Here is a 15171-nt window from a genome sequence, read left to right on the forward strand (position 1 = left end):
GGCACAAGAGATCTCAATAAATTTAAACTATACTGAAATCATACAAAGTAACTTCTCCAACCACAATGGAATAAAGCTAGAATAAAAAACAGAAGGAAAATTGCAAAATATACTAATATGTGGTAAACAGAATACTCTTCAGTTAAAGAGGAAATTAAAAGCAAGATTAGAAAATACTTAGAGACAAAGACACAATATACCAAAACTTATGAGATGTAGTGACAGTAGTGCTCAGAGGGAATTTTTTTAGCCATGAATGTATTAAGAAATAAGATCTCAAATTAATGACCTTACTTCACATCCTGAGAAACTATAAAAATAAGAGCAAAGTAAATCCAACGTTAGAATAAGGAAGGAAATACTTATGTTTAAGTGGAAATAAATGAAATAGAAAAGGGAAAAACTATTGAGGGAATCATTGAAACTGAAAGTTGGTTCTTTGAAAAAAATCAGTAAAACTGACAAACCTCTAGCTTTACTGACAAGGAAAAAAAGACAAAAGATGCAAATAGTCAAAATCAAAAAAGGAAATGGTAATATCACAACAGAACTTAGAGAATTAAAAAGAGAATAAGAAAATATTTTTAACAATTATATACCAACATATTAGATATTCTAGCTAAAATGGAAAAATCCTAGTTACATAAATTGAATAGAAAATCTCAGATGTAGAACAAGAGATTAAATCAGTCATAAGACAGCACCAGAAAAGAAAATTACAGATTAATATACCTTATGAACACAGATGTAAAAATCCTTAACCAAATACTAACAAACTGAATCCAAGAACACATGAGAAAGATTATAAACCATGACCAAGTGAGATTTATCCCTGGAATGCAAGGGTGGTTCAACATATGACAATCAATATAATACAGCACATATAGAGAACGAAGGGAAAAATAACATTTCAATAAATACAAAAGGCATTTAGCAAAATCTGTCACCCTTTCTTGATAAAAATACTCAGAAAACTAGGGAACTTTCTCAATATTACAATATTGAGAAAGGTCATTTAGAAAAAACAGCCGTCATATTAAATGGTAAAAGTCTCAAAGCTTTCCCTCTAAGATCAGAAACAAGACAAGGACGTCTGCTTTCAATACTGCTAACTCACAATTGTACTAGAAGATCCAGAAAGAGCCATTAGGCAAGAAAAAGAAAGAAAAGGAATTCAAATTGGAAAGGAAGACGTAAAACTATCTCTATTTGCAGACAAGATGATCTTACACGTAGAAAAGTCAAGAAAATCCATAAGAAAATTATTAGAACTTATGAGGTCAGCAAAATGGCAGGATACACGATGGACAAACAGAAATCAACTGTGTTCCTATACACTACAATGAACAATTTGAAAAGGAAATTAAGAAAATTGCATTTACAACTTCATCTGAAAAATAACATATCTAGGAGTATTTTAACCAAAGATATAAAAAACTACAAAAAACTTCTGAAAGAAAGTAAAGATGACCAAAATAAATGGCAAGACATCAAATATGCATAGATGGAAGAGTTGATTATTCAGCTAGCAGTATTACCCAAAGCAGTATACAGATTCAATGCAATCCTTATCAAAATTCAAAATTCCAGCAGCCTTTTTTTTTTTTTTCAGAAATGGAAACACGTTTCCTCAAAAACGTATGATTCCGCAAGGGGCCCAAACAGTCAAAACAATTTTGAAAAAGAACAAAGTTAGAAGACTCTTAAGCCTGATTTCAAATTGTTCAGCAAGACTATATTAAGAGAGTATTATAATAGCATAAAGATATAAAAATAGACCAGGAGAAATTAAAGTCCAGAAAATGTGGAACTTAAAGTACAGAAAAAGACCCTCATATCTACAGCCAACTGATTGTCGACAAGGATACTAAGAACATGCAGTGGGAAAAGAAAGTCCTCGGCAGATAGTACAGGAAATATGTATAGTCATATGCAAAAGAATGAAGTTATACCACTAGCTCACACCAAAGAGGAAACAAACTCAGAATGAATCAGGTACCTAATATATAAGAGCTAAAACTATAAAAACTCACAGAGGATAACTTTGTGGCAAATCTTCATGACCTGGGATTTGAAAATGGATTCTTATACATGACAGGAAAAAAAAAAAAAAAAGAAAACTGAAGAAACAATAAAGAAATTTTACTTCATCAAAATTAAAATATTTTGTGTAAAGGAAATTATCAAAGTGAAAAGACAACCTACTAAGAATGGGATAAAAGTTGCAAAACATTTATGAAACAAGGACATAATATTCTGAATATATAAAGAAATTTTACAATGCAAGAACAAAAACAAACCACTTTTAAAATGGATAAGGTATTTCAATAGACATTTTCCAAAGAAAATATACAAATGTCTAATAAGCATATGACAAGATACTCAGCATCATTGGCATTAGGGAAATGCAAGTCAAAACCAAAATGAGATACCACTTCACACCTGCTGGGATGACAATAGCAATAATAATTTTAAAAACGGAAAATAAGTGTTGGCAAAGATGCAGAGAAATTGGAACTTTAGTGCATTGTTAGTGTGAAAGTAAAAAATGGTGCAACCACTGTGGAAAGCAATATGGTGGTTTCTCAAAAAGCTGAATATAGAACTGCCATGTGCATTGGCAATCCCACTTCTAACTACACACACAAAGGAAATGAAAACAGATACTGGTACACCAACATTTACACCAGCAATATTCACAATAGCCAAACAGTAAAAATATTCCAATTGTCCATTAACAGATTAATGGATAACCAAAATATCATCAACAAATGAACAGATAACCAAAACATCACAACAGTGGAAAAAGAAATGCTGTTGCATGCTCTCCCCCCCCCCCCCAAACAGCAATGGCAATGGAAGAATCAATTTTCTCAGAACTCTGGAAGACTGAGATTAGGTATTGACTGCAGAATCAGAGATGAAAAGAACCACCTAAACACTGTAGGAGAGTGACAGGACAAATCTACTGGCCCAGTACTCTCCCCCATTCTTGGATCAATACAGCAACTTGTGTGACTTATGGCAGTGACTTGGCATCCTGGGCACATTCTAGTATGGATCCCTGTGGCTGGTAGACCCTCAGAGATGATAAGGAGACCCACACACATTCAAGTGCAGGTCCCTAAGGCTTAGTTCATGCATATCAGGGGTCTGGCAATCCACATGCATTCCCTTCCACGTCCCTTGGGCCTAATTACTGGGGCACCTAAATGAAAATATTGGGTATCTTTGTACATCAGCCCCAACTAGCTCAACAAAAGACAGACTGAGGACTCGGGTCTGGGAACCCTAACCCAGAGATTACCAGGGGCAGAAAAACTATGTGGAAGGAAGGAGCTGAGCTACGGAACTGCAGAGCAGACCCAGTGCTGAAACTGGGGTGAAAAGGCAGACTGTGTGCGGGATGGGAGCTGAGCAGACTGCAGCTACCAGGGAAAAGGGGGGGGGAGGGGAGGAACCTAATAAAAACAAAGAGGACAGCCCAGGGGCCTGGGAGGAAAAGCTGGGGAGAAAAATTCCTTTATTGGAGGGAAACAGTCACACATACTGGGGAATCCTTGAAAGTCATTGCACACAGCCAGGGCAAGATGCAGCATAACAGAGACCTGAGAAGAACCAAACTGTGGGACAACATGTAGTGTAACAACATGCACATGGGAGTCCTAGAAGGAGAGAAGGATATAGAGGCAGAATGAATATTTGAAGAAATAATGGACAAACCTTCCCCAAATTGACATGAATATACACATCCAAGAAGCCCAAAGAACTCCAAACAGGATAAAGTCAAACAGACCTATGACAAGACATATCATAATTAAAATGTCAAATACCAAAGATAAAGAGAGTTCAGAAAGCAGAGAGAGGCAACCTGCCACATACAAGGGAACCTCAATAAGATCATAAACCAATTTCTTATCAGAAACCACGGAGACAAGAAAGTAGTGGAACAATGTATTTAAAGCACTAAAAGAGAAAAATTGTCAGCCAAGAATTCTATGTCTGGCAAAACTGTCCTTCAAAAATGAGGGAAAGTTTAAGACATTTTCAGATAAACAAAAGCTAAAGGAGTTCATCACCATGAGACGTACCCCACAAGAAATGCTAAAGGAGTTCTTCAGGTTGAAAAGACAGTAGATAATAGCCTGGAGTCATTAAAAATTCAGTGAAGATAATCCAGTTAAGGTAACTACATGAGCAGATACAAATGCCAGTATTACTGTAGGTAACTCTAGTTTTTATTTCTTACATGATAAAGAATAAAATTAATAAGAAATAATATTTCAATATTTTACACTTGCAAAATATAAAGAAATCGTGTGACAAAAGCCACATAAAGAGGGAGAACAGGGACTGTGTTTTGCTATTGAAGTTCAGTTGATATCATTTCAGATTTAAGATGTTAAATACAAACTGCATGGTAACCACAAAGTTAAAAATATATACAGAAACAGAAATGAGAAAGGGATCAATCTGTTTCACTACAAAAGACCAACTATACATAAAGGAAAGCTGCAATGAATGAAATTAGGGATAAAAATGTTGTGAGGCATACAAGACACAAAGGACAAAATGGATGAAGTACATCCTGCCTCATTAGTAATTACTCTGAATGTAAATGGAATAACTAGCAATAAAGATTGGCAGAATGAACGAAAAAGCATAAACCAATTATGTCATTTACAGGAGACTCATCTTAGATGCAAAGACAAGTATGTTGAAAGTGAAAGGATGGAAAAAAATTCCATGCAAATGGTAACCAAAAGAGAGCTAAGGTAGCTATATCAATATCAGACAGCATAAACTTTAAGGCAAAAACTGTTATAAAGGACAAAAAAGGACACTATACACTGATAATGGGGTCAATTCAACAAGATAGAACAATTAAAAATATACATGTGCCTCACAGCAGAGCCCCAAAATATATGAAGCAAATACTGACATATTTGAAGGGAGAAATAGTTTGTTGTACATTAACAGAAAGAGACTTCAGTACACCACTTTCAATCAGAACACTTAGACAGAAGATCAATAAGGAAATAGAAGGTTTTAAGGATATAATAAACCAACTAAACCTAACAGACATATATAGAACACTTCACCCAACAACGGAGTATGTTCTCCTCTAAGCACATGGATCATTCTCCAGGATAAACCATATGTTAGGTCACCAAACAAGTCTCAACAAATTTAAAAAGAGTAAGTCATACAATGTATATTCTCCAAGCACAATGGAACAAAGTTAGCAATTGTTAATAGACAACTGGAAAATTCAAAAATGTGGAAATTAAACAACACATTCTTAAACCACCAGTTGGTCAAAAAAGTAATCACTAGGGAAATTAGGAAATATATTCAGACTGCTGGGAAAAAAAAACACAATATACCAAAACTGATGGAATGCATGAAAGGATGTGGTGAGAGGGAAATTCATATCAAAAGAATTATACAACATGACCAAGTGGGATTTATCCCAGGAATGCAAGGGTCATTCAACAAAAGAAAATCAATGTAATATACCACATTAACAGAATAAAGGAATTAAAAACACATGGTCATCTCTATTGATGCAGAAAAGACATGACAAAATTCAACACGCTTTCATGATAAAAACACTCCCACTTTCACCACTGTTACGCAGGAAGTCCTTGACAGAGCAGTTATTAGGTAAGAAAAAGAAATAAAAGGCATCAAAACCGGAAAGGAAGAAATAAAACTATCTCTATTTGTAAATGGCACAATCCTTTATATTGAAAATCCCAAAGAATCCACAAGAAGAGTATTAGTAGTAAATTCAGGAAAGCCTCAGACTGTAAGATTAACATGCAAAAATAAGTTGTGTTTCTATACACCAGCAAAGACTATTTTGAAAGGGAAATTTAAAAAGAAAAAAAACAACAAAAAGCAATTCCATTCACAAAAGCTCCTAAAAAAGTAACATACCCAGGAATACATTTAACCAAGGAGGTGAAGAATTTGTAACCTGAAGACGACAAAATACTGCTAAAAAGAAATTAAAGATCTAAATAAATGGCAACAGATTCCATGTTCATGGATAAGGATACTTAAATTATTAAGATGTCAATATTAATATTAATTGGTAGTGACTTCTTAGATGTGACACCAAAAGCCCAAGCAGCAACAACCAAAAATAGATAAAATGCACTTCACCAAAGTTTAAAACTTTTGTAAATCAAAGGACATGTATCAATGTGAAAAGGCAACCTACCAAATGGGAAAAAATAATTGGAAACATGCATCTGATGGAGATAGGGTGGGGGACAGAGGGATATAGGAATTTAGTTTGTGTATATATTGAAGTTAAGTTGGTATCAAAGCAAAATGAGATTGTTATCAATTCAGGATATTAAATTTAAGCCCTATGGTAACTACAATGAAAATATTGAAGACTATGTAAACTCAAAAGACAGAAAGTAGAATACAGATTGCCAAGGGGAGGAGGTAGGGAGAATGGGGTGTTAATGCATAATGGATGTAGAGTTTCTGTTTGGGGAGACTGGAAAATTTTAGTAATGGAAGGTAGTGATGGTACCACAATATTATGATTGTGATTAATCCCATCAAATGGAATGCTGGGGGTGGTTGAGATGGGAAAGTTTTTGTTGCATATATATTCACAATTAAAAAATAAAAGAACTAAAGAGACAGTAACAATTAAATGCAATTCATGATCCTGAACAGGATCTACCAAGAAAGGAGAAGAGGTTCAAAAGGATATTGCTGGAACAGATGAAGAAATGGGAACATACACTGTAAGCTTTATATCAATGTTAAATTTCTTGAACTTTATAACTGTACTTAAGATTGGTTAATAAGTGAATATTATTGTTCATAGGAAATGTACACAGAAATATTAGTGTTGAAGGAGCATGATGTTTGCAACCTACACTCAAGTGTTCAGAAAATGGTTTGATAAAGATAGACAGATAAATGGACAGAAAGATAGATGGATTGATAGAATGATACGGCAAATGTGGCAAAATATTACCATTGGTGGGTCTGAGTATCGGGGGTTTAGGAGTATGTTGGAATTTTATGTGTGGGGTGTGCACTGTTTTTTGTGACTATCCTGTAAGTTTGAAAGTATTTCAAAATAAGTTCCAAAAAAAAAAAGGAAAGAACACCCACCTGACTCAAATATACTCGTACACCAAGGTTCATAGCAGCATTGAAAAGGGAAACAACCCAAGTGTACACAGATGAATAGATGCACAAAATATTTTATATCCTACAATGAAATACTATTCAGACCATAAGAAAGGAAAGACATTCTGATACATGCTGTAACATAAGTGATCCTTGAAAACATGCTAAGTGAAATAAGGCAGACAGAAAAAGACAAATATTGTATGATTCCCCTAAAATGAAATAGCCAGAATAATTCAGAGACAGAAAGGAGGTCAGAGATTACCACAGGCTGGGGGTGGAGAGGATGAGGAAATGGGAGTTACTGCTTAATGGCTGCAGAGATTCTGTTTGTGGTGAAAACATTTTAGTAGTGGAAGGTGGTGCTAGTTACACAATGTTGTAAGAGTAATAAATGCCAAAAAAAACCAAAACAAAACAAAACAAAAAACATGAGATACCACTTCACATCCATTAGGATGGCTATCATTTTAAAAACAGAAAATAGTAAGTGTTAGCAAGGATGCAGAGAAATAAGAACCCAAATGGTACATCCACTGTGGAAATCATTTTGGCAGTTCCTCCAGCAATTAAAAATAGAATTATCATATGACCTAGCAATCCCACTTCTTGTATTTACCCAAAACAAAGGAAAGCAGGGAGTTGAACAGATATTTGTATTCCAATTGTTTAAATGTTTACAGCAGCGTTATTTAACAGTAGCCAAAAGGTGGAAGCAACCTGAATGTCCATCAAAAGATGAATAGGTCAACTAAATGTGGTATTACAGACAATGGAATACTCAGCCATAAAAAAGGAATGAATTTCTGATACATGCAACAACATGGATGAACCCTGAAGACATAGTGTTGAATGAAATAAGCCAGACACAAAAAGACAAATATTGCATTACCTTGCTTACATGAATTACCTAGAATAAGCAAATCTGAAGTTGTTGGAGGTGGGGGGGAGTTATTGCTTGATGAGCAGTTTCCATCTGATGCAATGAAAAAGTTGGGGTAATGGATATTGGTGGTGGTAGCATAATATTGTGACTGTAATGCTAGCGAATTATTCACATGAGAGTGGTCAGAGTGGGAATGACGATACGTTACTGCAATTACAAGGATGTGTGTGTGTGTGTGGGGGGGGGTATATTCACACAATGGAATATTATTCAGCCCTAAGATAGAATGAAGTTGTGAGACATCCTGTAAAATGGAAGAACCTGGAAAACATTATGCTCTGTGTGAAATAAGCAAGGCACACTAAAGGCAAATATTGTATGCTTTCTCTTATGAAGATGACTAGAAATAGCAAATCTGCAGAGTTAGAAAGTAGATTAGAGTTTACCAGAGAATGAGGGATAGGGGAAGGGGAACGTTTAGAAATTTTTCAATTTAAAAATAATAAAAGAAAAAGTTAACACATGGAAGAAACAAAAATAGCCACCCCATTCTCCATCCTGTCATAGATGATTGTGCAGACAGGCTCTTCATTGAATATTTAATAAGAACCTGCTATCCTTTCTCCTGCTAAATAATTCCAGTCCTGTTGAGGGTTTACCTTGAGAACCAAACAAGAGAATATCAGGGCACATGTGTACTCTAAATATTATTTGGGTGAAGGAATAAGGGAGTCTACAAAATCCCTGACGAGGAGGAGAAAACGTAGGAAACCCTGAAAAGTGGACTTGACATCTTCCATCTGGTCATTTACGAGAAGGCTTTTGGAGTTTGCACTGGGCATCACCATCCCTTCCTTAAGCATTTCTGAAAGGCTGACCCCTTGGCCTACATTCAGGCAGGCAAGGAATATTAAGGCCTTTCTACTTTGCAGTGCCATCATGAATGTTGGCTCCTTGGCCCTCCAGCCATGATTTCACAAGAGACTGAGGATAACTGGTATCCAGCCAAGCCTCCTGATGACCACAACCCCAGAAGAAGGTAGCTGTGCAGCTGCTGCCACAGAGCAGGGGTAAACAGCTCATCACCAGGAACACACAGCATGGATCCCTTTAAGGGACACTCTTAAGTTGTTGGCAATTATTTTCATTTCTGAACACTCGTCACCTTTCCTGACCACCGTTTTCCCTGACATGGTCTCTCCCACTAAGCCTCAGTGTTGACATCACTGAGCTTAGAGGAAGGAGAGTAGAAGAGAGAATCTAAGATCTGCGATCATGCCCAGATCCGGTATCTACAAGGCACCCTCTATCTACAAGGCACCCTCTTAACGACCAGTCACTTTAAATTGCGCTCAGCAACTACTCTATGCACAAAGTACGGTGAGATATTAACAGAGAGCCCCAAACAAACACCCATCAGTTTGCAGTAGACACAGCTCAAAAATTAATGGTAAAATGTCCTTGGCTGATGATTCTTGCAATGTGGGTCCTGAGTTCTCCCTGCTTTGCCCCTGTCACTCACTTCTCAGGACCCCAGTCACCTCAACTATAACATGGGCAAGCTTCACAGTTAAGAGCTATGATTAGGATGGGTTTAAGAAAGAACACCTATTTTTATGATATTCTCTGGTGTTGTGATAAAACTGCTATAAAGAACACCGCTCCATGTTTTCAGTTGTCACTATTAGTGCTTTTTTTAAAATCAGAATTCCCAAAAAGTTACACCTCCACACACACACAGCAAACCCAGCCCGGACATCAGAAGAGACAGGAGGGAACCTGGGTGCTTTGTTCCCACCTCTTGCCATCACCCGTAGCTCCAGTTCATAGTTAGGAGTCCCCAGCAGTGCTGCTGGCTGACATCTGAGTGCAGTTTCCAATGATTAATGGCCAGCATAGGACTCAGTAGCTCTATTTTACTGTCTGTTGTCAAGACCTTGGATTTCCAGATGCTTTCCCAAGAAAACCCCGGGAAGCCCAGCCGGCCACGGAGCGTCAGCCTCGCTAGATCACAGAGCGGACACCGCCGCCCCCTGGTGGGCAACAGGTTCCTTAGCCTCCAGTGAGGAACCTCTTCTACCGGCTTTCCCCAAATTAAATAAAAAAGACCTCCCCTGTGGTTTCTACAAATGAGACCTGGGGCTGTCCTCTTCCGCAGCTAACCCTGAGCCTTCCCTTCAGGACCCCCAGCGTGCAGGCTGTCACCTCTGGCCATCTCCGGGGCACACTGCCTGCTCTATCAATCACCAGAACCAAACGGAGGACCAGATGGGGCTAAAACCGCCCCAGAAACCCACGGAGAGGAAACTGCGGACTTGCCCTGGAGGTGCCCCGTGCATCCGCCCTCCTCGCTCCCAACTCCGCCCCGCGCCCCGCCTCCCCGTCCCCGCACCTCTGCTGGGAACCCACCAGCCTTACCAAAGGCTTTGGCGACATCTCCTGGACATGTGCAGCCGCCATCCTTTAAAGAGGAAAGAGCAAGGAGAGGAAGTCAGCAGGACTCAACAAGATCCTCCCTCTCCCCCAGGACGAGTCAGAGCGAATTTCTATCCACCCCCAACCCCTCCTAGCCAAGCACGCCGGCCTCCAGGGTTTTCCCTCGGAGCCAGAGCCCAACGCTCCGGAGTTACTGGGATTTTCTAACCCAGTTTACTCCCCTCAATATTGCACCTTCCATTCTCCAAGCCCAGTCCATGGAGGTGGCAAATGGCTCTCAGGGGTTCGGTTCAGAGCAGCCACTCTTGCTTGGAATCTCCTGCCCTGTCTGGTTTCCACAGGTCAAAGGATGCATCAGCCACCCCACCCCAGCCCCCAACCCCTCCCATGCCCAGGGGAGGAGGAATCAGGAGTCTTTGCAGCTGCCAGACCTCTGCCTTCACCCTCCTCTACCCGGTTACATAACCCACTATGAGCCTCACCAGTCTGGCCGCCCATGACAGCATGTCAAGCAGAGGGCATGTTTTCCAACTTCTCATGCAGTAGTCCCCTTTCCCTCCCTGCTTTGTGTGAGCTTTGTTTCCTATACAAGGTGCATTATTTGAAAAGCCAGAAATGGATAATGTGTTACTTCCTATATATTTGTAGCTGTTCCACATGTATACTATTCACGTTCACATAATGTACCCAGTTATAGTAAAATTAAGCATCCTTGATGTCCACTGTCCCCAGAAAATGCACACACCCGGGCTAGTTTGATACTTACCATGAGGACAGTCTGTTACCTGTGGGCTGCCCAGGCAATGTTTAGCTGGGGTGGCTATGCTTAAACACCAGTAACCCAGCACGAGATTGTTAGGAAACACCGTGGATGCTTTATCCTAATAAACACAAGAGGCATAAAAAGGACCAGGCTGCTACATGCTATTCCCAGTCTGGCCTGTGTGAAGCCCAAGGAGGGAAAGGACGGGAAAGGTAACCTAGAGAGCCAAGAAAACAAAGGAGCAAAAGGAGATTGAACAGCCTTCACTTCTAGAGAGAGAGAGAGCCCAAAGCTGAGTGTGAGTCTAGGAGGAACAGCTGAATCAAGTTTCCTGAAGCAGGTTTCCTGGGCTATACCTTGTGTGTCAATCTGCAGGCAACCCCAGACCTTGGAAGGCCACTGTACAGAATTGGGATGAACTATCCTACAAATAGCATCTCAGACTGAGACTATAGCGTCTTTGTGACTCAATCCTTTTTTTCTATCTGCTTATTAGGACTCCCGCTCCAGGAGCTTCATTACTTCTTTGCAATTCTGATAACAAGGCAGGTGTGAAGTAGCACTTGTTTCTTTGATGAACAGTTGCTGACTGCAATCATTTCCTCAATTAAGAGAGCTATTCCCAAGTGACATTCTTGACCCCTGAGGGCCCCAGGGCACTGAGAAATGACCTTCAGAAATGGTCTCTTTATAAAAGGTATCTGGTCAAAGTCCTCCACGTGAAGACTGTAACAGGGTTCTGGGGGCACTGTGTATCTTGTTAGTGCTTGAAAACCTAAACCCAGTCACCTTCTCTTTCAAATGTACAAACCAGATAGGTCCTTTGATTGCCCCAGCAATTAATTTTAAAGTGCATACAGCCCAAGCCAGCTCTAAGCAATAGGTTTTCAAACTTACAAACTCAAATAGATTAAACTCATGCTCCAATTAAATTAGGTCCCTTACATGTATGACTTCAACAAAAAACTCTCTGCAAGTCTTTTGTTCACTCACCATGAGTGAGTGAGACTGTCTCAGGTGGGGTCCTGAAAATTCCACATTATTGGGGCCTGTGATGGGACCTGATTTACAAGGCATATGCTCCTGGGACCCCAAGAAAATGAACTCAACTCATCCCAGGATGGGCCAAGATATCTGTCGTTAACACTATTTAACAACATACTGCAGAGAGGAAACCGTATTTACGGCTTCATCTCTTCACATTTTGCTTGTGTGTGCATGTAGGAAATGGACAGTCTGGACCAAACAAGTTGGGATGCACATTTAACCAAGGGCCACCCCAGCATCACATGGTGCTTTAAGACAACAGTCATCTGCTCCCTACAACCATTTAGATAATTTCCAAAAGGTGTTCAGTGTCATTCCAAGTTCTCGGGGGAGGGGGGTTGCAGAGCTATAAGGGCACACCCCTGCCATCTAAGACACACATTTACCTTCCTAACATAAAATATTCATTGCTGCTGGCAGGCTGTAAAACAACCATTTGACTAGCATTTTGTGCCAAGCAAATATTCAAAGCAGTAATTTACAAGGGTTTCTTGCTTTGTTTTTCCAAGAGAGCTAGCATTCTAGTCAGTAGAAAAGGCACCACATGACATGAGTGGTGATTTGTGAATTCCAGCTTTCCTCTTCCGCCTAAAATTACATGCTCATCCCTAAAATAGAGATGATGAGAGCAAGCCAGCAGGAGGGAATTCAAATCAAGCACCTACTATGCACCAGGAATACACCTTTTCCCATTCAAATACCACAAAAACTTGAAGTTGATATTTCATAGGTCAGAAACAAGTATGAAGCTCAGGAAGGCTGAGCAAATTGCCCAGAGTCACACAGCTTATAGAAATGGAAGAACCAGATTAAAACCCTGATTAAGAGAAAACTCAAAATAGGCTAGAAGCACACACCTCAAAATATTAGCAGCGGTTATGTTAAGATAATGCATTTCTGGTCATCGCTATCTTCTTTCCTACGCTTGTCTGTATTTTCTAACTCTTCTAGGGAAAGCATCTTTTGCTGTGGAATTTTACAAGCCTCAAAAAGATTAAATTGAAAAAAAAAAAAAAAAAACACCATAGGACTCAACAACACAAACAGCAAACCCTAATGTAAACCATGGACTATAGTTAGTGGTACAACTATAATAACATTCTCTCAGCAGTAGTAACAAAGTTACCACACAAATGCAAAACATTAAAAATGGCGCAGGTATATGGGAACTATTTTCTGCATGACTTTTTTTGTAAATCTACAACTTCTCTAATGAAAATAAATTTTTTAAAAGATTAAATTACTTACAATGTATTTTTTACTTCTTTCTAAATAACTGTGCAAATCTTTCTTACCATGCTACATGAAATCAATAAAACTATAGGACATTTGCTAATCAATCTTTACTTCTTTGCAGGGGGTCAGTGGACAGGTGTGAGCTCTACTAGCTAGGTGTAAAGAAGGAAAAGATTGGGGACTACTCTGAATTCACTAAATCCTCTAACATGAACAGCCCCTCACAATTCAGTGCCTACAAGCGTGATAAGCATGCTCTCCTTTTTTAATAAAATGCACTGAGATATTGAACTGGAGTGATGAAGAGATAATACTGATTTGAGAAAACCTAATCATAGGACTTTTTTTAAGCCCCTGTGAAATACTACAAAATCCAAGTCACTTTTGGTTATCAGTGAATAGTGAACTCATTTGGATGTTCAAATCCCTTGCCTTGCACTGTTTTGTCAAGTACTGCCTCTTGGTTATCCACTGGAAGAACTTTGTGAAGACTTGAAGAACTAGCAGTGAGAACACATGAAGCTCAGCTCTCCCAAAGCAACATGGTGGGGAAAACGAGCTGTCAGTGTCCCAGGATCCTGTGCCAATCCTCCATACTTCGTGACATTCAGCAAGTCAAGTTCTTTGCCTTCTTCAAGTCTCCTCATTTTCTAAATGAGGGAGGTCAAGGCAGAGAGTGGAACATGGGAGACCCAGACCCCGGTAGAGAATTTAAGTAACTGAACACATTACTTAAATTCTCTAAGCTTCCGTTTCCTGGCCTACCAAATGGCGGGAACAACTACCTTCCTTGTCAGGTTGTTGCGAAGATCAGAGATTACACGTATCGTACCTGGCAGACAGTAGACGCTCAATAAATGAGAGCCATTATTTCTCTTAAAGCTGTTCCTGCCTTTAAAACTCTCTCCCTCGTGGCATGCTCCAGCAGATGACAAGAAAAATGAACTAGTCACACCTTACTCTTCACATATGCAGGGAGGTGTCCTGAACTTTTCAGCTGTCTGCTCATGGAAGCACACGTGGGCCACAAGAAATGGAGACAATTCACACCCAGCCTTTTGGGTGTCAGCACCTGCTGAACACACCCCATGCTTCCTTCTGAGCTTCAAGAGCACAGATGTGTGAATTCAGCAACTGAAGTGTAAAATGAGACAGCTGGAAATTGGACAAGGTGGCAGGATCCGACGCATCTGATGGGTTTCCAGCAGGTCCAGAACTATTGGAATTTGCTTGTGAAATTCCATTACAGGAAGGAGACTGTGGGGGCAATGGCTGTTTTGAACAGCCAGCAGGTTAGAAGGGTTCAAATCCTATATAGGCAACATTTGGTCTTTTGGCTACAAACTGAACTAAGCCCATCTAGGAAATCTCTCACCATTGATGGGAAAACAAAAGCCTCAGAGCACACAGGTAGGATCAGAAGTGCTACCTTCCTAGAGCACCAATATTGCAAGCCTGGCTGTCGCTGACCCTAACTGACTAATTCAGATTTCTCTCCAGGGGCAGAGACAGGAAAAGGCAATGCATGCTGAGCCTCTACTATAAAAACCAGTGGTTCACAAACTGGAGAACACCTCAGAATTAACCTGGAGGGCAGATTACTGGCTCTCACCTTCAGAATCTCTGATTCAGGAAG

General features: G+C 39.5%; 1 protein-coding gene across 2 annotated transcripts in view; it reads right to left on the minus strand.

The window, feature by feature from the left end:
- GMPR (guanosine monophosphate reductase) overlaps nt 1-15171 on the minus strand; it is an 81672-nt gene that overhangs the window by 25051 nt on the left and 41450 nt on the right. For both annotated transcript variants that reach the window (XM_037844375.1, XM_037844374.1), the window contains one exon: nt 10472-10514. In XM_037844375.1, the coding sequence (XP_037700303.1) occupies nt 10472-10514 (43 nt within the window). The remainder of the gene's footprint in view (nt 1-10471; nt 10515-15171) is intronic.

This window comes from Choloepus didactylus, chromosome 7 (genome assembly GCF_015220235.1).
Source record: "Choloepus didactylus isolate mChoDid1 chromosome 7, mChoDid1.pri, whole genome shotgun sequence".
Classification (NCBI taxonomy): Eukaryota; Metazoa; Chordata; class Mammalia; order Pilosa; family Megalonychidae; genus Choloepus; species Choloepus didactylus.